Below are 24,715 nucleotides of genomic sequence, written 5' to 3' on the forward strand. Positions count from 1 at the left end.
TGTGAGAAATTTTTAGGGTTGAAATTTGAAATCAATAAACCATGTTTGGTAATTTATATTTTTTTCTGGTGATTTTGTATAAGTTAATGAGTTTTAGATGTGTCTTGCCAATTCACATGTGTTCTTGAAATTAAGCCATCTCTTTTAAGTGTAAGGTTCTTATTGAGGACCAAGGCTCGTTTTTCTAGGCTCAAAGGCCTGCCTACCTGTGTTGGCAAATGAAGATATTAACTGGATTATAAGCCACCCTTTGATTTTTGAGTAGAGGTGAGGTCAAAGTAATGGGAGCCTGTGGCAGGAAATTTCCAGTGCTATGAAAGAGTAATGTGTGACTTTAAATCTCCACACAGTGACTCTTTCCTAAAAGATTATTACTAATTAAACTTTCCTTTAGATACCTAGGACCATACTGCACTTGCTTTTTGACTTGTGTATTTAGGGTGGGAAGTGTGCTGTGATGTATGTGTAGAGGTCAGACCGATGGCAACTTGTTAGGAGTTGATATTTCCCCCATGTAAGTCCCAGGGATCAAACTCAGGTCCCTGATTTGGTGGCAAGTCCCTTTAACCACTGATCCATCTGGCTGGCCCTGCCTATATTTATTTAAATGCTGTCTTACTGCAGTGCATTTGCATAAAGTCATACTCCTTTTAGGTATACAGTTCTATGAATTTTGACAAATATATGAACTGTATCCAGTATACAGAAAATTTCAGCACCAAAAGTCCATATTTCTGCTTTAGTTTCAAGAGTTGTATTGGACTATTATTATCTGAGTTTACTTTGATTTCCCTTAGCTAACCACTCATTGATTCACACGTAGATGATTTCAGTCTGGTCAGTTCAGACATGATGTATGTGTCTGTGAACACAATGCCTGGTATGCTTCTGCAGGCACACAGTCAGTTTCTACTAGAGGATTTGTCATACAGGCTATGTATGAGCCAGTAAGATTTTGATAGTATGCATGGTCACATGTTTTCTCTGAGTGTTACAGAGGAAGGAGCCTGCCCTAAGCCTCTGACCAACTTGGAACACTGCCATGCATAGGGTTTGCTAATGTGGGACTTGGTGCTGAGAGTGTTGCCTAGCAGAGTGACTTCACATCTGGAACTTGGTACCAAGGGTGTTAACCAGAGTGACATTCAGTGGTGACTCTCCCTCCCTTTGCTCTTTTCTTTCTTTTTTTATCCCCCCCCCCAAACAGAATCTCTCTAAATAGCCCAAACTGTTCTCTCATGATCCTCCCGCCCCAGCCTCCCAAGTGCTAGGATAACAGGTAGAAGCCACCACAGTTTTCTTCGTACATTAAAATCATACCAAGGAGCCGGGCAGTGGTGGCGCTCGCCTTTAATCCCAGCACTCGGGAGGCAGAGCCAGGTGGATCTCTGTGAGTTCAAGGCCAGCCTGGGCTACCAAGTGAGTTCCAGGAAAGGCGCAAAAGCTACACAGAGAAACCCTGTCTCGAAAAACAAAACAAAAAAACAAACAAAAAAAATCATACCAAGGAAGCTGTGCACAAAATTTACCCCATATTATTCATTTGCAAAGCCACAGTATCACACTCTAGAAAACACGAATAGAATACCTTTAATTTGTTTCACTATTCCAATATAAATTTCATTTTCTGTTTGTCTGTTTATTTTGAGACAAATCTCTCTACATAGCCCTGACTCTCCTAGAGCTCACTGTGTAGTCCAAGCCGGCCTAGAACTCAGAGTTCTGCCTGCCTTTGCCTCCCAAGCGTGTATCTAAATTTTTATAACCGGGTTCACTCTTAGAATCACTTCATAGCATTTGTAGTTTATGAATGTCCCGTTGTTGCCTTTATTCTGTTAGGCAAGCATTACTTTGGTTGTGTGTGATGTTGATGTATGGGAGTGTAGTGAACGTGCCACAGCCAGTGTGCGCGGAGAACATAGGACAACTTCTGGTAATCGTTTCTCTTCTTTTTCCTTGCGGCTTTTTATTTTATTTTTTCTTTTTCTTCAAGACAGGGTTTCTCTGTGTAGTTTTGCGCCTTTCCTGGAACTCCAGCAGAGCCAGGCCGGATCTCTGTTGAGTTCGAGGCCAGCCTGGTCTACAAAGTGAGTCCCAGGAAAGGCACAAAACTACACAGAGAAACCCTGTCTCGGAAAACAAACAAAAAAACAAAAAACAAATAAACAAAAAAAAATAAATTTGGGGACTGTGGCAAATCTTATTCTACTTCTAAATTTTATTTCCAATTTTTGCTATTATGAACAATGTTTTGGGTGGGAGCTCTTTTTTTGAGACAGAATTATACTGGCTTTGAATTTCTGGACTTAAGTGGTCCTGCTTCAGCCTTCCAAATAACTAGGACTTCAGGTATGTGCTGCTATATCTGGCTGTATTTTAAATAAATAAAAAAAATCATCTTAAATTATTTTCTTAGGATAAATCTGTGGTAGTCTTTCTACCATTTTTCACATTCACTTACTCTGTGTGTGTGTGTGTGTGTGTGTGTGTGTGTATGTGCGTGCGCGTGCGCCATCAGGCTTGGGGCAAGTACTCTTATTGCTAAACCATCTCACATTATTATTTGAAATACTTTCCCCCCTTTTTTCTTTCTCTGTAGCCCCGGCTGTCCTGGAACTCACTCTGTAGACCAGGGTGGCCTCCGGCTCTCAGAGATCCCCCTACCTCTGGTTCCTGAGTGCCAGGACCAAAGGCATGTGTGGGCCACCACCGCCTAGCTTGAAATACTTTTTGTCATGGAATGGGAAGTTTTCTGGCTCCTGAAGAAGGAAGAGGGAGTGGTTTTCACACCGTCCCCAGCCATACTTAGAGTTTGAGGGAAGAGGGCTTAGCATGAGCAACATAATGAAACACTCATTAAAAGAATCAGTTGCATATCAATTTGCTTTTGTGCCAGTCTAGTTTATTTTTCTTACCCCCACCCCCAGTTTAAAAATAAAATGCTAGGGGCCAGAGAGATTGCTGAGTGGTTAGGAACATGCTGCTCTTCAGGAGGGTCTGTGTTGCCAGCACCCACACTGGGTATCTCCCAGCCACCTCTAACTCAGCTCCAGGGCATCTGACACCCTTTTCCAACTTTCTCAGGCACCCAGATACATGTGGCATGCACACACATGGACACCTGTGTACACATAGGTCAAAAACAAACTATGACACTTTAAAGATTTCATGCCTACTTTCCAGGGTGATCCACGATGACTTAGTAAATTTAATAGACTTTTTTTCTTTCTTTCTTGGTTTTTCCAAACAAGGTTTCTCTGTGTAACAGCCCTGGCTGCCCTGGATCTGCTTCCCAAGTGCTGGGATTAAAGGCATGCACCACCACCACCTGGCTTAGTAGACTTTTTTAAATGAATTTTTTCTCCTCAATATTAGATGTTCACAAAGTAATATTGAGCCTGAGTTACTTGCTTGTGCATACTGAGTGACCTAAGGACTAGTAACCCAAATCTAAAAATAAAATTTTTCTGCACATAATATGGTGGTAATTGTATACAGTATTTTTAGTAATTTTGTATACAAAATGAAGTTTTGTAGTGTGGAATTTGATGCTTATGTATGCTGGTACATAAGCAATTTCAGATATTGGATATTTGGGTTAGAGGTACTCAGTTTACATAGTGAAAACTCTTGTCCCTAAATTTACTGACTTGCCCTTAGAGGCAATTATATTCTTGGATTTTTATGTACGAGTGTATGGGGTATGTGTAGTTATTCTCATTAGGCCAGTGCTGTATCACTGAGCTCCAATCCAGCTCCATATGTGTTCTTTTTATACATGTTTTTATGTATTTTTGAGCAGTTGTATATTTTTTGTTTAGTTTTTTTTCCTGGAACTCAGTATGTAACCCAGGCTCATTTTGAAATCAAGACCTTCCTTCAGCCTTCAGGTGCTGGGATTGCAGGTGGGGCATGGGCGGGGGCGCATGTCTGTTTAGGCCACAAATGTTATTAGTAGGCTGCTCATGTTTTCTTAAGTTACTTTTATGTTAAAATTATTATTTTATGTGTGTGTGTCTTTTGCCTGCATGTTTATGTGTCACGGTCATGTTCATGTCTGATGCTCATGAAGCACAGGAGTGCATTGGATCCTCCAGAACTGTGGCCACAGAGGGTCATGAGTGAGCCACCGCATGCTTACTGGGAATTAAACCCAGGTCCTCTGGAAGAGCCGCCAGTGCTCCTAAGTGCTGAGTCGCCTCTCCAGCCCCAGTTTATTTGTATTCTAAGTATAGTGGGGCTGGGAAGGTGCCTCCGAGGGTCGAGTTCACGCTGTGCAAACCTGAAGACCAGAGTTTGGACCCCCAAACCACCGGGAACTCCAGCACTGGAGGGCTGGAGACAGGCAGTTCCTGGGCTCTCACTTATTAGCCACCCAGGAGTGTGGTGAAAGGGCAAGCTCTGGAACCAGTGAAAGACCCTGTCTCCAACAAAACCAAAAACACAGAACAAAACCAAACCTGAGATGGCCGATGATAGAGGCAGACATCTGACAGCAACCTCCGCCCTCCACACCTTCACACCCAGCCTGGAGCACCAGCACACAAACACACTCTAAAATGTTTTTAATTAAAACAGTAAAGAGAATAGGGGCCTCATAATATCAAGGCTGGAGGATGAATTGTCTCCCTATTCTAGCTCCTGCTAGGCTCCACCCTTCCGATGTCTTCATGCATACAGACCTGAACAGGAAAGCAAATATTGTTGTTCTTTTCTCCATAATAAAAGCTTTTATTTTAATTAATTAATTTCATTATTTATTTATTTGAGGCAGAGTCTCTTCTACATAGCCCTGGCTGACCTGAAACTCACTGTATAGATCAGATTGGCCTGGAACTCACAGAGATCCACCTGCCTCTGCCTCCTAAATGCCGGGATTAAAGGCCTGGCTCTCCATGTAACTTTTAAACCTGTCTTGATTTGTAAGAAACCAATCTAGAATAGTGCTTAAGAGCAGACACGGCCTCGGGCCCGCCTAAGCTGCCTCGGCAGCACGTGTGCTGATGTGTGGCGGTGCACACCTGTGATCCCAGCACGTGGGGGCGGAAGCGGAGGACCAGCAGAGGCTCTGGGGTGGGCTTCTTGTTTTTTCCAGTGATATATTCAGGGATACTCAGGTTTCCTGTTGTGCCACATTGTTCTGTAGAATCTGTTGGAGTTTGTAGTATAAGACAATGACTCAGTATGTGGTACTTAGATGAGTACTGTACATGAATGAATATATTGTCTTGTTTGTATTATTGGTTTTTAAAAAAATTTATGGCTCAGTGGTGAAGAGCACATGTTGCTTTTGCATAAACTATTTGGTCAAAATCCACACATATACATGGCTGTGTGTTATATTTTTAGATGGAAATGGCCTCTAGATTTTATATTCCCTGTGCATTGTAGTCTCATCAGGCAGGTTGGGAGGACCACATGGTTTCATATATCCTGATTCTTTTTTCTGTCTCTGTGTGTGGAGGTGGTGCTATCATCTCTGAGGGGTACACTTGCCTGTTGTGGGCACATGTTGAGGTTAGAGGTTGACATTGGGCTGTCTTTTTTTCAATCAGTTTTCCACCATATTTTTTGAGACAGCATCTATAATTGAACCTGGACCTCACCCTTCTGGCCTGATTAGCTGGTCAGCCATTCTTCTGGGATCTCTCACTAGCTGTTGGAGTTACAGTTGAATAGTCCTGCCCTAGCTTTTATTGGGTGCTGGGATCTGAGCTCAGGCCCTCATGCTTGAGCAAGAAGCCTTCTCCCTGAGCCTGTTTTATTTGGTTTGCAATAGCTAGCATCTCACTATGTAGCCCTGGCTAGCCTGGGATTCTCTATGTAGAGCAGGCTAGCCTGCCTCTGCCTGGGACTAAAGACTTGTGCCACTTCACTGGGCCCCCGACCCTATTGTTTTAGAGACAGGGTCTCATGTAGCACAGGCTGTCTTCTAACTTGTGCGGCTGAGTTTGGCCTTGAGCTTCTGATCCCCCTGCCTCCACCTCCCAAACACCAAGACTGTAGGCATGTACAACCATGCTCAGACATACCAGTCCTTTTTTACTTTCTTTTTTTAAAAATTACATTTTTAAATTTTTTTTAAAAAATTAAATTTTAAAATTACATTACATTTTAAATTATGTAATGTGTATATGTTGGGAAGGGGTGTACATGATGCATGTATGGAGCTCAGAAGACAATTTGGGGAAATTGGTTCTTTCTGCCATGTAGGGTCCAGGGATGAAACACTTCTGGCTTGGTGACAAGTGTCTTTACCCAGTGATACATCTTGCTGGTACCCACTTCTTCTTCTTAATAATATTCAGAGTCTACAGAGCTTCCTTTCCCTTTCCTATCCTCATACCTTAGTTATAAAATATGTTCAGTGTTAAGATAATAGAAACAGAAACACATGGGGAAGGAAGGATCACCTTTCAGGTGGGTGTCTGTACTTTTTATCTTTCTCTTACACCTGGGTATGCACACAGTCACTTAAACATTCACATGTCTGCTTGCCACAGTGATAGTGTGTATTGATTTCAACAACCAAAAAACTTAGTATTATGGACATTTGAGTCACACCATTGAATTAATTATACTCCTTTGAGTACTGTGCTGCATGGCAATTGTTTTGGAATATATTTGAACTCTACTCAAGAACATTTAAAAACACACTGCATCAATATATCCTTTAGAGAACTCCTTCTGAACATCCTTTATGACTTAGGATGAGATCACAGGATGTGTGCTTCCTGCTCTTGGTGCACCCTCCCCACCTGCCTTAGGGGAGGGGGCGAGGGAGAACTGGTCTGAGCTCAACCCATGTGATACACAGGGTAAACGCATTTTGCCTTCTGAATGAATGTAGATCACTTCCAATATCTTGACCGTCTCTCCCTTCCTTAGTTGTTTTTTTTTTTTAATCTCTGTTCATTCCTTCTTTTCCCTTCTCACTTGAAGTTTACAGGACTTGGATTTGCTCCAGGTGAAGGAGGGAGCTATTGGAAAAGTTCTCACTCTGCACTCCCTTTTAAATGCATTTACCACATAATACTACTTGACCCTGTACAGTACAGCCTTTCAGAAACCATAAACATTGCTCTGCTTTGTTCAGTTGACTTTTCACATTGGTGCTTTTTAGTAACTTAATTCTTTGTTTTCACATATTAACTCATGTGTGAACCAGTCAGACATTGTTTCTCCTCCTGCATTTCAGTAAACAACAGCAAAAAACCTGGAATATGCTTACTGTCTTTCTGTTTAGAAAGTGGCAGTGTGTAAACCTACCCAGACTACCATGAAGAAGGAACACTGAACTGAGCAGTACAGGTTGACTCTTAGTACTAACATAATCAGGAATAGCATTAAAGGCTTAAAAAGCCTACAGAATGCATCTTCCAAAAAGCCTCGCTGGCCCGCCAGCAGGTAGGTGAGGAAGATTCATGTAGTTCCCAGAGAAGAAGGCTAGGCTGGCCGCAAGCACGGCAGCATCGGAGGGGAGCTGGCCCTTGGTCCAGCAGGAAGTTTGAGTCAACCAAACACTAAGAGCAGCTCATCGGCCAAGTTTTTGGCTTTTGTCGTTTAGAAGGGAGCCCCACTTGCAATGCATATGACCACTGAGGCTTTGTTCTGACTTGTTTCCCAACAGGTCACGGTGCTGATGTGAAGTGTGTAGACTGGCATCCAACCAAAGGTTTAGTCGTTTCAGGAAGTAAAGATAGCCAACAGCCAATCAAGTTCTGGGATCCCAAGACTGGGCAGAGTCTTGCAACACTGTAAGTGATAGGAATCCTACCTTGTCCCTTGAAGAAGAGGGACCAAAGGCAGCCTGCATCACTTGACTTTTAGCTTTCTCCTGTGGTTTGGACACAAAGAGTTGCGTCTTTGGATGTTTTGTTAAATACGACTTCTTTCTAAGTCTCTAGTGAAGGAAGATGATACTTGTTCTGCTCCAGACCTAAGTTTTACTGGGCTATCCTGTGGACTGGTGGGAAGAGGAGGTTTCTCCTGTTGTCCCCGAGTCTCCTCAGAGCACCCGTCACCTGTGGTCTTAGTACCTGCGCCTCCTTCCAGCCGAGGCCCCACCTCCCCTGGCCCACTCCATCTGAATACAAAGATTTCTCTTCATTTGTGTGCCAGTTCCCTCCTCTCCTCTCCTCTCCCTCCCTCACTTCTCCTTTTTACCTGCTCCCCCTCCTCCCCTCCCCTGTCCTCTTCTCTCTCTTCTCTCTCCCATTTTCTGTCTTTCCTCCCCTTGTCCCCTCCCCTGTTTCTCCCCTCCCTCTCCAGTCTTAATCCCTCTCCTGTTCTCTTCTTCCTCTCCCCTCCCCCTCCCTTTCCTTTCCTCTCCTTTTTCCTCCCTATCCCCACCCACCTCCCATCTCTTCCCCATCTCTGTCTCCCCTCTCTTGGAGACTTGCTTACTTAGGTAGCTCTGGTTTTCCTTAGCATTATTTGTAATTGTTACAGTTACATGCATGTGTTTTGTTAGGGCGCGTGGATGCCTTATCCTGGTCCTAATTGGAAATGAAACATCCACACCTCAAATTAGTTAAGGCAAGGCTGCTGTGAAACATGGCCACACACAGTACATTGTGATCCCTTGGATAGAAGCATTATGCAGGCCCTGAGACAAAGCATTCATGCCTTTAGTTCAAATTAACCCTCAGACTATCTGTAAACTAGTGCCTGCTTCCATAGGTAAAGTTTCTCTAAATGAGAGAAACTTCATAGTTTTTAAAATCTGATGAACATGATAGAGGATCAGTGTATTTATTCCAAGTACTTCCCCTGTTTCCAGATGAACCTTTCTATTCCAGCAGAATCCCATCGCCATTGCCCTTTTAGCTGGATTTTGAGAGTGGTGTTTAGATACTAGACTTTATTTCTGTCATCCACAGAGGTGGTTTCATTTTATTTTTTGAGTTTTCTTCTTCTCCTCTTTTATTTCTTCCTCCGTCTCCTTCCTCTTCTTGCTCCTTCTCTTCTCTTCTTCTTTTTCTTTTTGAGACAAGGTCTCTATGTAGCCCTGGATGCTCTGGAACCTGTATAGACCAACTTGGCCATGAACTTACAGAGGTTCGCCTTGCCTCTGCCTCCCAAGTGCTGGGGTTAAAGGTGTGTACCCCCATTCCTGGCACTGACAAGAGTTTTCAAGTGTATTTTCAGTGTGATCTTATCTAGTTATGGTCACATGCTTTATTACTACCAGGCCACACCTTTCACCATCTTCATCCACGTGCTTTCAACAAAAAGGACCATCTCCATTAAGTGATGCTTGCTCTCTGCATCCTGACATGCTGTACTCTCTCGGTGCTTCGTTTCTAGTCACGCCCATAAGAACACAGTGATGGAAGTGAAATTGAACCTCAATGGCAACTGGCTCCTCACAGCATCGCGTGACCATCTCTGTAAGCTTTTTGATATTCGAAACCTGAAAGAAGAGCTTCAAGTGTTCCGAGGTCACAAGAAGGAAGCCACAGGTGTGTGCCTTCGACGTGCTTCTCATTTGGTGACCCTTCCCTGCAGCCGTCTCACTTTGTACTCATGTCCTCTTTCTCTGTTCTTTGGTTTGGCAGCTGTAGCCTGGCATCCTGTTCACGAAGGACTGTTTGCCAGTGGCGGGTCTGATGGCTCTCTGTTATTCTGGCATGTTGGGTATGTACCATTTACTGTGGAGAAGTGATAGCGTTTGCCTGTGTACACATTCCCACATTGTATGGCAGCAGAAGAGTCTTGGCTCTCTTGTATTGGGGGCCTCAGCTAGGGACATTTCAGTGGCTGGGGACTGGGGTGTTTTGACTCCCGACTCCATTGGTGTTCTCTTGAGAAGCACCCGCACATGGCCATTGCATGTGACGAACTTCTCCAAGTATGAAGACAGGGTCCTTCAGGGCAGATTTTGGACAGATAATATACTAAGAGACGCAGATGAAAATGAGTGGTCTTGGGCTAGTGAGACTGCTCAACAGGTAAGAAACATTCACGGTGCAAGCCTGACACCCTGATTTCTGTTCTTGGAACCCATTGCAGAAGAAGAGAACTGACTCCTAAAAGTTCACTAAGACTTCCCTTTGTGTACCATCATGTGTGCACACACACACTCTCCCTCTCCACATACATGCAAACCACACACATCACACATACATTAACAAACTAAATTTAAATTAAAAAGTCTGTTTTGAATTGGCCTCCAGAGAACGTACTATATTGTGTACAGTGCTGTGATGACTATAAATGACTATAAGGAGGATGTTATGAAGAGTTCTCAAGTGTATATAAATAGGATCAGTGTTGCATTTCTCTGTGCAAATGTGTCCATATTGGAGAAAGTGCCCTGCACTTTTCAATTTTGTAAGTCTCGAATGGAGTGGAAGACACAGCACTTGTGTCTTTGATGTAGATATCATTATGGAAGAATAAAGTAGATTCCTTAGTTGAAATAGTTTATGAAGCGTGCTTTTCTGTGGTTCCTTTTTGTTTGACTGGGCGAATCTACTTCTGCTGAAAAACTAGTGTAACACATAGCACTGACAAGACTCAGTAGAGATGGTGATACTTCTTCTTTTAATGCTAAAGAATATCATGTTTTGTTTTGATGTATTTACTGTTCTTTTTTTGTGTGTGTGTGTTTGTTTTGAGTGTTCTCCTGGGAATTTTGGTTTAACAATTTCTTTCACTGGTGCCTGTGCAGGGTAGAGAAGGAAGTAGGTGGGATGGAGATGGCTCATGAAGGGATGATCTGGAGTTTGGCTTGGCATCCTCTTGGACATATTCTCTGCTCAGGCTCAAATGACCATACCAGGTGAGTACTAATACTAAGAGATGTCTGTACTCAAGGAGTAGTAGGAAACATACATACATACACATATATGTATATGTATATATTGGTTTATATTTCAATTTTTTTATTTCCTGAGACAGGGTTTCATTGTATAGCTCTGGCTATCTTGGAGCTCTATGTAGACCAGGCTAGCGTCCAGCTCAGAGATCTGCCTGCCTCTACCTCCCGAGTGCTGGGATTAAAGGTGTGTACCAACGCCACCCAGCCCCTTCAAATTATTTTTAGAAATACTTTTATAGGGGACACTATTGGCGGGGAGGGTTCGCATGCAAATAAGTGGGTTTCATATTCATTCTTACATGTAATAAATAACCTTTGTTCTTAGTTGCCCCTCTCCTCTGTCCCCTTTCTTCTGAATATAGAGAAACACCTAGTTTTCTCAGCACTGTTTCTTGAAGTGTCATTTTCCTGGTGTATGTTTTTGGTACCGTTGTTAAAAAAATTAAGTGGATATGACCTGTTGCTTTATTTCTGAGTTCTCTGTTCTATTCTGCAGGTCTACATGTCTGTTTCTGTACCAGTGTCATGCAGTTTTGTTAACTGTGTGTCTGTAGTATAATTTGAGATCAAATATTGTAGTATTTCCAGTATTATTCTTTCTGTTAAGGATTAATTTGGCTATTTTTTTTTTATTATTGTTGTTGTTGGTTTTTATTTTCATTTATATGAGTTTTAGATCCCCCCCCCCTTTTGAATTCTGTGTAGAATACCATTGGAGTTGTGAGGGGATTGGGTTGAATCTGCTAATCATTTTTAACATCACAGTATTCTGTTAATGCAACTAGTATGTTCTTCAGTTTCTTTAGTTCTTTAGTCAGTGTTTGAAAGTTTTCATTGTAGAGGTCTTTCATCATTTTGGTTAGTTTTCTTCTTCCTCCTCTTCCTCCTTTCTTTCTTTCTTTCTTTCCTTCCTCCCTCCCTCCCTCCCTCCCTCCCTCCCTCCCTCCCTCCCTCCCTCCCTCCCTCCCTTCCTTTCTTTCTTTTTCTGTTTCCCCTTTTTTTCTTTCTTTCTTTCTTCTTTTTTAAGACAAGGTCTCATGTTATTCCCAGGCTGGTCTTGAATTTCACTGTGTAGCCAAGGAAGCTTTAAACTTTTTATCCTGATACTCATCTCCCAGGTACTTGGATTATAGATATGGGCTGTCATGTCTGTTTTTTTAAAGTTTTTGAAGCTGTTGTTACCTTTAGAGTTCTTCCTCAGACAGTTCAGTATTGGTATATAGAAATGCTTTTTTTTGGAGATTTCTTTTGTATCCTTTTACTTTGTTTTAAGTGCTTATCTAGCTTAAGAATGTTCTGGTAGGATCTTTAGGGATCTTTTAACTATCTGCATGTCATCGGCCAATACGAATGACGGGGATTTCTCTTCCTATTTCTTTCACTTTTATTTTACTGTCTTGCCTGATCTTCTAGCTAAGACTTCAAGCATTGTTTGAATAAAGGGGGGAGGGATGGATATCCTTGTCTCATTCTAGATTTTAGGAAAAATACTTCACAGCCTTTTCCCATTCACTATAATGTTGGCTATAGGTTTGTCATGTGTAGTTTTTATTATATTGAGGAATATGTCCTTCCTTCTGTTCCTACTTTCTTCAGGGCTTTTATCATGAAGTGATATTGAACTTTGTTAGAGGTTTTTTCCACATCTATTGATGATCATGTGACTCCTGTCTTTAACTCTATTCATGTATTGCTTTGCATTTATTGATTTGCATCCATTGAATCCATCTTATTCCTGGGATGAAGCCACTTTGGACATTGTCCTGGTTAGGATTTCTGTTGCTGTGATAAACACCATGACCAAAAGCAACTTGGAGAAGAAAGGGTTTATTTCATCTGACAGCTCCTGGGTCACATTCCATTACTGAGAAAGTCAGGGCAGAAACTGGGAGCAGAGACCATGGAGCACACTGCTCACTTTTTTATTCTCAGGTTCATGTTCAGCTTCCTTTATTATATAGCCTAGGCCCTTCATCCTACATCATCATGAATAATCAAGAAAATGCCCACAGACATGTTTACAGGCCAGTCTGATGGAGGCAGTTCTTCATTTGAGGTTTCTTCCCAGGTGTGTCTAGGGTTGTGTCATTGACAATTGATGCTATCTGTGATGGATATGTATCCACTTAATGTGTTCTTTAATTTGGTATGGACTTTATTTTCAGGGCTTGAAATATTTCATTCCATGCTTTCTTGGATTTCAGGGTTGCTACCAAGAGAATTTCACTGAGATAATGTATTAATTAATTACCTTTCTCTTGCTGTGACAAAACACCATGGCCAAAGGCAACTTAGGAAAGAGTTTATTTTGGCTTGTAGTTCCAGAGTGATAGGAGTACATCGTAGCAGGGCAGAGGCTGGCAGCAAGCGGCAGGCATGGTAGCAGGAGCCGGAAGCTGAGTGGTCACATCCTCAACTACAAGCGTGGAGCGGGGAAGGACTGGAAGCAGGGCAAGGCTATGTGTATAATCTCCAGGGACAGACTTCTGGCCAGGCTGTGCCACCTACACCTCCCCAACTAGTGCTGCCGGCGGTGAACCAAGTGTTCAAACACCAGAGTCCGGGGGGTTGAACCTGGCTCGAACTACTGCAGGTCTTACAGAAATTGGGGTTGGGCAAGTGTTTGAGTGGCCTCCTTTAAATCTTAGTATTTGTGATTAGTTAGAATCAAGTGTTTTTCTTCCACCGCAATGGATAAATTAAAGGAAATGGGTAATAGTACAACATAGTATTTCTTCCCAGCTGGGGTGACTGTGTGGTTTCCCTACCCTTTGGTTTTTTGTAGCTGGCTCTGCAAGTGGAGAGAGAGCTGCTGGTCTCAGTAATTCAAAAGGTTAGATCCCTGCTGATGAGAGTTTCTGTGGTGGGGTATACCTGTAATCCCAGCACTCCAGGAGGCAAAGGCAGGTGGATTTCTGTGAATCTGAGGCCAAGCCAACCAGCGCTACACAGGGAGACCTTGATAAAACAACAACAAAACCCAAACCACAGAAGACTTTGTGTGTTTGACTCATTATTCTGTAGGAGGCACCCAATCTGAGACAACCCTCATTCTGCTCAGCTCCACAGCCAGTCACCCTCTTCTCTCTGATGGAGAGATTACACTTTCCACACTGGGATTTCTGTGTACTCATGCTTATAATTGTATTTGTTGTGGGGTGTTTTCTTCCCAAACAGATGGGAGCTGTTTTTTGACAATGCTCAACAGTGTGGGATACTTGCTGCCTATGGCTACATTGTGCCAGATTCGGGACAGGTCCCGTGTTCTGTGTTGTTGCTGGAGTAGGCAGTGGCTGAGGTGATGCCTTCAGTATTCTTGAGCTCAATGAGAATCTTAGCTTTAGGTTCCCATACTCCACTTTTGTGGAGGTCTTCACAGCCAGTGCTGTCCCTTTGGAGTGTCCCCCCCCCACCCATGGAACATCCCCGCTGCAGTCCGCCCAGTGTCTGTCCTCTGATGGCAGCGGCTGATGACCCAGGCAGGGCGTCAGTAGGGCCCAGTGCTCGCAGGCAGCTGCCGCTGGCATTTTCTTCCCTGGAGGGTTTTGTGGATCTCACTTGAGCTTAAAAAAAGCTCTCTTTACTTCCTACTCCTTCTTTTCTCACACTTTCCAGCCCTTTTACCATTCTGTGTTTCTGATGTTTTCATTTTCTTCTCTGATTCTAGTCTCTATCCTCACCTTTTAAAAAACAAAAACAAAAACAAGAGTCATGTAAACCAGGTTAGACTCCAGTTTGCTCTGTAGCTGAAAATGACTTTGAGCTGCTGCTACTCCTACATCTGCCTCCGGAGTGCCGGGATTACAAGGGAGCCCCATCATACACAGCCTGAGTCTATTATTTCTTGTTCTGACTCTGCCTTCACGGAGTTACAGCATCTAATCTGCCATTTTTGTAGTGATTGGCATAAGTGTATTATAATAAAGAGATGGAGTATTAAACATTAACTTTGGTTGTTTAAATTTTGTTTTGCATTCTGATTGAAATATTTCAAAGACCGATATTTTAAAAACTTATTTGAGCTATTGTGCCTAGAGGAAACACTGTAACCATGCTGCTCTTTCTCCCATTACTTTTTATTTCATCAGCAAATTCTGGACTCGAAACCGGCCTGGTGATAAGATGCGAGATCGCTATAATCTGAACCTTTTACCTGGCATGTCGGAGGATGGAGTAGAGTATGGTAAGACTAAAATTTGTCCTGTGAAGTCTCCTGATATCCCATTATAAACCAGTAAGTTTTGTAGGCGGCTCCTACGAAACTAATTTGGGGCAAGGGATGTAACTAAGTGATCCAGTATTTACCCAGCATGCTTGATGCCCTGTTCTCAACCCTCACATCAAATAAACCAGCCACCAAATAATTTAGTTTTTTGTTTGGAGTCAGAGGCCTGCCTATTTCTGCCTCCCAAGTGTTGGGATTAAAGGCGTGCATCAGCTCACCCAGCCTTAGTTTTAATTTTATAATTTATTGATTTATAACTCACCAGCAATACCACTTGTTTTATTTGTTTGTTTGTTTGCTTGCTTTTTTTGTTTTGTTTTGTTTGGAGACATGGTCTCACTGGGTATTCCTGACTGACTTAACTTGCTATTGCTATATAGTCTATGCTGGTCTTGAACTCATAGAGATCTACTGCCTCTGTCTTCTGAATGTTGCGATTAAAGGCATGTGATACTGCACCCAGTGATATTACTTATTTTTATAAAGCATCATTTGTAGGGAACACTATGAAACTCTCTATTGACAATGGGTATATTATTTGTAGATGACCTGGAACCTAATAGCCTGGCAGTCATCCCAGGGATGGGAATACCAGAACAACTGAAATTAGCTATGGAGCAAGAACAGATGGGTAAGGGCAGTTATGTTCATCCATTTAATTTTTTTTATAAGTTTTTGTAGACCTCTATCTTATTTTCATGGTAAAATAGTTTGTTAATAAGTTGTGTTGAAATGCTTACATGGTTTATGTTGAGGATTTTGAATAAAAATAATTCAGACTATATAAAGTTTAAAAATGTTGTTTCCAACAATTTGTTCATTTATTAAGTGGCTACATTCTTTCGTTTAAGGGGCTAACTGTTCTTTCTGTGGTTTCAGGGAAAGATGAAGCAAATGAAATCGAGATGACAATTCCAGGCCTAGATTGGGGAATGGAGGAAGTGATGCAAAAGGATCAGAAGAAGGTTCCGCAGAAGAAGGTCCCTTATGCAAAGCCCATTCCCGCTCAGTTCCAGCAGGTGAGTCACTAACAGCACCTTGTGCTGAGGGGTCTGTGGCTGGATCCTTTCACTGCTGCTCAGAAGTAGGTGCCTTTGGATCAGCTCGTCAGCCCTTTGGGTGCCTTCTGCACATAGTCTCCTTTTAAACATACTTACCATTTGCTGCTTTAAAGTTAAATCCTGAGCTTCACATCCATCTTCTCTTTGCCTTCTCTTATTATTGCCTCATTTTTATCATTTACATTGTCAGAGGGAAGAGAAAGAATCAGCAGGCAGTGTATGTTGCTGTCGTCTGCTTCACTGATACAAATACTCAAGTGGCTAGCAGCTTTGCATTCGTGTGTGTGTGTGTGTGTGTGTGTGTGTGTGTGTGTGTGTTCGTTCATTGGTATTTTGCCTGCACGTATGTCTGTGTGAAGGTGTCTGATCCTCTGGAACTGAAGTTACAGACAGTTGTGAGCTGCTATGTGGGTGCTGAGAATTGAATCTGGCTCCTCTGAAAGAATAGCCAGTGCTCTTAACTGCTGAACCCATCTCTCCAGCCTCAAAGCCTTGTATTCTTGATAACTGCAATAAAAACTAAAAAATAAAAAAGTCTGTTTTGGTTCATGGTTTCAGAAGGTCCATGGTTCTGTGGTGTGAGAGAACATCATGATGGGGAGCATGTTGCAGAATAAAGCTCACTTCCTAATTCCCAAAGAGCAGAGAGGGCGAAAGGAGCTTGGGTCTCAGTATCCCCTACAAGGGTGTACCTCCAATGACCGACTCACTCCTTCAAGCCCCTGCCTCCTAGGATTTCACTTCCTCCCCAAAGTCATCACCTGGATACCAACCCATCACCATATGAACTTTTGAGGATACCGAGGGGTAGCTTGTAGCTGTCATAATTTTAGTAATTTCCAATGACTAATGCACCTGCCCCACTCTGTTATGTCACAAAGAATTGGCTTTAGAGGGGAAAACAGTTCAGCCACGTATACTGATGATATTCGAGAATATTTTCAACCTACCATAATTTTCATGCTTGTCTGTCATTTAATTTTCTCTTTTTTCTAAGGCCTGGATGCAAAATAAAGTTCCAATTCCTGCTCCAAATGAGGTACTGAATGACAGGAAAGAGGATATCAAATTGGAAGAGAAGAAAAAAACACAAGCCGAAATTGAGCAAGAAATGGCCACATTACAGTATACCAATCCACAGCTTTTAGAGGTGTGTAAGCTAAGAAAGTAGAGGTAGCATCATCTTTTATTGATATCCTTTCCACACTCTTTATTGTTTTTAAATGATACGTGCGTGCGTGCATGCATGTGTGTACACGTACGTATGTGGCATGGTGTTCATGTGGATGTCAGAAGGCAATATGGCAGTCTTACTTGAGGGCTTTAGCTTATTTTATTTATTCTGTACACTAATTTTTTTTTTCTCCCCTTTCCAGCAACTTAAAATTGAAAGGCTTGCACAGAAACAGGCTGATCAGATCCAGCCTCCACCCTCGTCTGGTACCCCTCTTCTCGGACCTCAGCCCTTTTCTGGACAAGGTCCAATATCTCAGATTCCTCAAGGTTTTCAGCAACCTCATCCATCTCAGCAGATGCCATTGGTGGCTCAGATGGGTCCTCCAGGTCCCCAGGGCCAGTTCAGAGCTCCTGGACCCCAGGGACAAATGGGACCACAAGGCCCTCCATTGCATCAAGGAGGTGGGGGACCTCAAGGATTCATGGGACCACAAGGACCCCAGGGCCCTCCCCAGGGACTGCCTCGGCCTCAAGACATGCACGGTCCCCAAGGAATGCAGAGGCACCCTGGACCTCATGGCCCTTTGGGTCCCCAAGGGCCACCTGGACCTCAAGGTAGTTCTGGTCCTCAAGGTCATATGGGTCCCCAGGGTCCACCTGGACCACAGGGTCACATTGGCCCCCAAGGTCCACCTGCTCCTCAGGGCCACATGGGCCCGCAGGGGCCTCCTGGTACTCAAGGAATGCAGGGACCACCTGGTCCCCGAGGAATGCAAGGACCTCCTCATCCTCATGGGATACAGGGTGGACCAGGGTCTCAAGGAATCCAAGGTCCAGTGTCTCAGGGACCTTTGATGGGACTGAATCCAAGAGGAATGCAGGGGCCTCCAGGACCTCGGGAGAACCAGGGTCCTGCTCCTCAAGGGATCATGATTGGCCACCCACCTCAAGAGATGAGAGGACCTCATCCTCCAAGTGGATTGCTGGGACATGGCCCTCAGGAAATGAGAGGTCCTCAGGAGATGCGGGGCCTGCAGGGGCCTCCACCACAGGGATCCATGTTGGGCCCTCCACAGGAACTTCGAGGGCCCTCAGGTTCACAAGGACAGCAAGGGCCACCCCAGGGCTCTTTGGGACCTCCACCCCAGGGTGGCATGCAAGGACCCCCTGGACCTCAGGGACAGCAGAACCCGGCAAGAGGGCCACATCCATCTCAAGGGCCAATACCATTCCAGCAGCAAAAAACACCTCTGCTAGGTGATGGGCCCCGGGCTCCCTTCAATCAGGTATTACTCATTTCTTGTTGAACGCATTAACACATGGGAATGGACTCTGTACTGCACAGTACTCGTAAGGATGCGGAAAAGCACTTAGAGCTGGGCTCACCTGATCTTTAAGTGTCAATAGTGGCTTATGACAGTGGTAGCCTGGCTGGAGGAACGTGGTGAGATGGAGATGAGGAACTAGTTACACCGTCATTAAGTAGATCTCATGTGTCTTTACTTTGCACCTTATTATTTTTCACAGAGATTCCTCCAGAACAGATCAGCTTTCAATGGAATACAGTTACTTGTGCCTAGGCTCCAAAGAGTTGTGGCTATAAGAGGGGAGTGTGTTAGATTGTGGGCAGTTCCACAACTGTTGGAGTCTATTGTGGACTTTTTAATCTGATTATTCCATCGGCCTGCACGTAAGCAGTCCACCTTCAACATTTCTGTCCACTCCAGTTTAAATTTTTTAAAATTCCATTTACTTATTTTATGTGCATGTGTGTGCACATGCTCACACGCCATAGCAAGCATGTGGAGGTCAGAGGACTATTTGTAGAAATTGATTCTCTCTCTCCTTCTCCCATTTGGGCCTCAGGAATCTGCTTCACCTGGTTAGATGTGGTAGCAGGTCCTCTCAGCCATTCTACACGTTGTCACTGTTGTTTTAATTACATTCATTTATATCTATTTACTGTGTGTGTGTGTGTGTGTGTGTGTGTGTGTGTGTGTGTGTGTGTGTGTGTGGCAAATGCACCACTTTTAAAGATGGCCTGAGGGTGTTGGAGGATACTGAATGCCATCTGCTTTACTATTTTCATTTCAGTGGATGCATTTATAGAAGAACTGATTCCAGACCAGAGCACTCAAAAATAATGCTTTGTGCATTAAATTCTCTTCAAGCTGTTTTCATCTGCAGGATCATGAGGCTGTAACTTATTTGACAAAATGCTTTGCTAGCATGTGGGACATGTTGGCTGGAGACAGAAGGATCTGGAGTTCAAGGTCATCCTTGACCACATGTCAGAAAACCATCCCCCATATATGTATATATGTTGTAAGACAGGGTCTTACTGTATAGCTCTGGCTGTACTTGTTTTGCAGACTAGGCTGGCTTCAAACTCATAGAGGTCCCTCCACCTCTGCCTTGCAAATGCTGAAATTAAAGGTGTGCACCATCTTACCCAGTCCCCAAATTATAAAGTTAAAAGTAGTATTTGTAGGAAGGAGTATTTGTGTAGGTATCTGGTTGTTTTTCAAGGACTCCGTCTTCAAGAAATTTTGCTACTCAGTCATTATTTGCTGCATGAGAGATGGTGTGAAGAGAGTTTTAAGTTGTTTGGGGGTGAATTACACAAGACAGCAGAGGTGTGAGTGGATTTAGTAGTGTTTGCGTATGAGGTGATGACTCTGAAGTTCTCAGTCTTTGTATTTTTTGGGAATGAGCAGCTGGGCTTTTTGCTAGAATTCAGTTGTGGGCACACAACAGCAAGCGAAGGACCCCACAGCTCTGCTCTGAAGGACACTCGGGTACGGGGTGGGAAAGATAATACAATAAAAATCTTTTCTTCAGGTGGGTGGGGGAGCTGCTGGAGTGGTGGCGCACGCCTTTGATCCCAGCACTCAGGAGGCAAAGGAAGGCGGATCTCGGTGAGTTCCGGGACAGCCAGGGCTACATAGAGAAACCCTGTCTCAAACAAACAAACAAACCAAAGAACCCATTTTTTTCCCTTAACCTTTTACTGGGGAAGGAGAAGGCTGAAGATGGAACCCAGGACCATCGTGCATGCTGGGCAGGCAATGTACCGCTCAGCGCATACAGCCCTGTTCCAGATTCCACTGAGAGTCCATGGTCTAAAAATAGCCATTTGGGCCAGTGCGATCGCTCAGCAGGTCAGGGCATTTGCCAAGCAAACCTGATGATGTATGAGTCCCCCAAGCCCACATGGTAGGAGAGCAGCACCCACACATTGTCTTCTAACCTCCATGTGTGCCTTGGCGCACAGATGTGCTACAGTGTGAAATGTAACCATTGGAGTTACTGAGCATGTGATGTGGTATTCTGTACATTTCCCAAAACTTGAAAATGTCATTTGAGTTACTTCCACCTCATGGAATTTAGAATGAACTGGATATAGTTCAGAACTGTCATCCTAAATTGCTCTAAAACTCCACAGTGTTTGTGTTTGTGTGTGTGTGTGTGTGTGTGTGTGTGTGTTTGTAGATCAGTCTATCTGTCTGTCTATCAATTGGTTTTTTGAGACAGGGTTTCTCTGTGTAGCCCTGGCTATTCTGGAACTCACTTCATAGCCCACGCTGGCCTCGAACAGAGATCCATCTGCCTCTGCCTCCCGAGTGCTGGGATTAAAGGTGTGTGTGCTTCACCATTGCCCAGCTATATAGCTTATTAATTCACTGTGTACTTGCATGTGTATACTACTTACTCTAGTTATTAACTGCTTTTTTTTTTGTTTGTTTGTTTTATGAAAGAATAGTTTTCATTTCGGGGGATTATAAAACTAAGAAACTTACTGTTATATGATGAATGAAACTCTGGACATGTTAGAGAAGAGGACCGTCAAATTTATACATGAAAACCATCATGGTTCCAAAATTTCTAGTTGACTTGAATTACTAGAATGAGTCTGAAAGACTTGATACTGTGTTTAAGGCATTTCAAATCTCAGAATTTTCTTGATGGAAAATTTGCTCCTGTTTCTTATATCCTAAAGTCTGACTTTCCCCACTTTGATCAAGTGGTTTTTTCATTGCTTTACTTCAGTGGAATCAGGTGTTAAAATAGCAGCATGAAAGAAAGATACTGTTAAGAACTGTTCAGGGTAAAAGTGGGCAGCAGAGCGGTTTAGACATTTTTGCCATTGAGGGCTGGAAAGGTGGCTCATGGGATAGGAGCAACTGATACAGGAGCATGAGGACCTGAGTTTGAATCTCTAGCACCCACATTAGAAAGCTGGGTATGGTCACACTCGCGTCTGGAACCCCCCAGCACTGTGAGGGAAGAGAGGAGGATCACGGGACTTTTGGCTGCTGGCCTATTTCCAGGTTCAGTGAGAGAGCTTAGCTTATTCCTGGGAGTAATGTGAAGAGTGATAGAGCAGGACGTCTGACCTCGGCATGTATGCATGTATGCACGTACACTAAAGCCAAAGCCCCAGAAATTTCTGGCAGTGCATTACTGATGGCATTTCCCTCTCTGTTTTTTAAAATGGACTCATCATGTAACCCAGGCCAGCCTTGAACTCTGAGTCCTCCTACCTCAGCCTTCCGAGTTCTGGGTTTATAGACCATATCTAGTGAGCATTTTAATGAATTAGTTTTTGTACATTAGTGGAGTCCTGAGTCTGGTTCAGATGGTCAGACTTTACACACCAAGACTGCACTGTCACTGTCCATTCATGTGACTGACTGGTTTGTGACATGTGAGTAATTTTACTACTGAGGTGTGAACCTGTGCTAGTCTCTCTCATACAAAGGCCAGTCAGCAAGACAGGGTTCCTCTGTGTAAAAGCCCTGGCTATCCTGGAACTCACTTTGTAGACCAGGCTGGCCTTGAACTCACAGAGATCCACCTGCCTCTGCCTTCCAAGTGCTGGGATTAAAAGCATGTGCCACATGCCAGGCTATTAAGTGTATTTTCTGTATGAAAGAATTTCCAGATACTTTCTGTTTTGTCTTGCTTTTGTTTTGTTGTCTTTGTTTGAGACAAGATTTTACTGTGTAGCCTTGAACTCACAGAGATCTGCCTCTGCCTCCCAAGTACTGGGATCGAAGGTGCATGCCACCATGCCTGGTTTGTCTAGTTTAGCTTTGTTAAGACTCCTGCTCCAAGGTCTTTGGGCAATGTGAGGAATCAGAACAAATACTAAGTGGCCATGGTGGCTCACCTGTATTTCCAACCTTGGGAAGTGAAGACAGAGTCCCTAAGGCAAGCTGGCTGGTGAGACCAGGACTAACCATAATGAATTTTGGAGTTGATTGAGAGCCTGACTCAAAGAATAAGATGGAAGAGTATTGAGGAAGATTCCTTGAATCAACCTCAGGCTTCCTGCACATGCATGTGCACACAAAAGCATGTGCACCTTTCTACACATTGACATTTCCCCCCCCTCTCTCACACACACACACACACACACACACACACACACACACACACACACACCACACCACACACACACACAGAGTTCAGGAGAGATGACTTAGTGGTTAAGAGCACTTGTTGCTATTGCAGAAGGCTCGGGTTTGATTACGCATATCCACATGATGGCTCACAACCATCTGTAACTCCAGTTCCGGGGGATCTGATATCCTTTTCTGGCCTGTATGGATACTGAGTACACATGTAGTACACATACGTACATGCAGGCAAAACATCATACACAAATATTAAATAAATCTTAAAAAAAAAAAAAAAAGCCAATGCAGCGGCACACATCTGTAATCTTGTCCGAGCACAGCTGCTAGATGTGGTCAGAAGCTCACAGGCCACCAGCTTACAGTATAGTAACAGCGATAAGAGAGATGTTGCCTCAATGAGGTGGGAAAGGAGAACCAATTCCTGAAAGCTGTCCTCTTACCTCTGCATGTGACAGTGTGCACCTCTGCCACAAAATAAATAAATAGTAACAAGAAGTTCCATCCAGATGTAGCCTTGAGAGGGTTGGTTGTGGTGTCACAACTTGACAGTTCAAGCTGCCTGCCTGGTAGAGGCCAGGCCTGTCCCAGTGTGAGGAGCTCGTGGTCGGCAAGAGCTAGGGCACTACACTGTGACTCTCTTGGTTCCTGCTTGACCTTACAAGGGAAGCTCTGGCTTTAACTGAAACCTATCAGGAGGTTTAAAATACAGATGCTTCTTCCTTTGATTGTGGAAAAGAAATAACTCCTTCCCCAGTTTAGAATTGTTTATGTGTATATTCCTTTGTGTTTTGTGTGAGTGCAGGTGTGTGCATGCCACCTTCTTGGAGTCAGGTTGTCCTGCATCTGACGAGCTAGCTGGCCTTTGTGTATCTTGGGACTCTCCCATTCCAGCTGTATTTCACCCAAGTGCACTGGGGTCCCCGACTTGGGCTGCTTCATCTGACATTCCTTGGGTGCTGGGGAATGCAAGCTCCATCCGGTTCTCATGCTTGCAGGGCTCTTTATCTACCAAGCCATCTCCCCAGCCCACTTCAGGGGGATTTTGTTCTAATGTCACTAGCTAAATATTTAACTCTAGCTAATTTTCACACGTTATGGTTGTTGTTCATGAAGCGCCTGTCCATGGTCTCACACCTGTCTTTACATGTTTCACCTCAGGAAGGACAGAGTGCAGGTCCCCCACCCTTGATACCAGGCCTAGGGCAGCAGGGAGCACAAGGCCGAATCCCTCCTCTGAACCCTGGACAAGGACCTGGCCCTAACAAAGGTAAATATATGCTTGGCTAAGGAAGTTTGTATTCTCCCTCTGTTGTATACATTTGACAGTAAATAGTTTTGTTGGCACTTGATACGGTGGCATTGTATTGGACCTGCTGAGAAGGTCACAGTCACTTTAGGTGGTAGTTTGCTGAGTCTTTGGTTGCCATAGATAATGTTCGCTTAGGCAGTGATGCTGGCAGAGAAAATGAGTCCCATACTACCAGAGACGTGTGGTGAAACCACAGCCCTGGCATTTGTGTCTGTGGCCAGCACAGCCCACACTGGAATGGGAAGTGGCTCTTGAGCCTGTGGGATGCAGGTCCATATGTCTGGCCTTCCAAAGAGCAGAACCGCCTCTGCTTTCGGCTCCTTGATAGGGTGGAGGATGCAGCATGTTAATGGAGTGATAATAAGTTCTTATTATCACTCCCCTTTGCCCCATTGTTCCATATTGGCTCTTTAACTGCATACATTGTAAGGCACCATTTGAAGAAGAAAGCAATGTACTAATATTATGAAAAGCAAAGATGAAGACTATCAACATTTAGGGCGTATGGCTATTTGGAAGTTACCATTTAACCAGAGGATTTGGTTGAACGGCATTGTGCCCTTGCTCCCAGGTGGGCAGCCTTGGAGTAAAGGGTAAGGGCTGGGCTGGCAGGAGAGTTGGCATGGAAGAACTTAGGGGAATATGAACAGAAGTGAGGTAGGAGGGGAATGGTCCCACTCAGCACCCTTAGGAAAG

The 24,715-nt window shown here is 43.8% G+C and overlaps 1 protein-coding gene across 2 annotated transcripts in view; it reads left to right on the top strand.

The window, feature by feature from the left end:
• Wdr33 (WD repeat domain 33) overlaps window positions 1-24,715 on the top strand; it is a 111,548-nt gene that overhangs the window by 76,769 nt on the left and 10,064 nt on the right. For both annotated transcript variants that reach the window (XM_028867073.2, XM_028867074.2), the window contains exons 8-17: window positions 7,631-7,757; window positions 9,310-9,464; window positions 9,561-9,639; window positions 10,676-10,786; window positions 14,914-15,008; window positions 15,595-15,681; window positions 15,930-16,069; window positions 17,109-17,261; window positions 17,488-18,573; window positions 23,869-23,977. In XM_028867073.2, the coding sequence (XP_028722906.1) occupies window positions 7,631-7,757; window positions 9,310-9,464; window positions 9,561-9,639; window positions 10,676-10,786; window positions 14,914-15,008; window positions 15,595-15,681; window positions 15,930-16,069; window positions 17,109-17,261; window positions 17,488-18,573; window positions 23,869-23,977 (2,142 nt within the window). The remainder of the gene's footprint in view (window positions 1-7,630; window positions 7,758-9,309; window positions 9,465-9,560; window positions 9,640-10,675; window positions 10,787-14,913; window positions 15,009-15,594; window positions 15,682-15,929; window positions 16,070-17,108; window positions 17,262-17,487; window positions 18,574-23,868; window positions 23,978-24,715) is intronic.

This window comes from Peromyscus leucopus, chromosome 19, assembly GCF_004664715.2.
Source record: "Peromyscus leucopus breed LL Stock chromosome 19, UCI_PerLeu_2.1, whole genome shotgun sequence".
In the NCBI taxonomy this organism is placed as follows: domain Eukaryota; kingdom Metazoa; phylum Chordata; class Mammalia; order Rodentia; family Cricetidae; genus Peromyscus; species Peromyscus leucopus.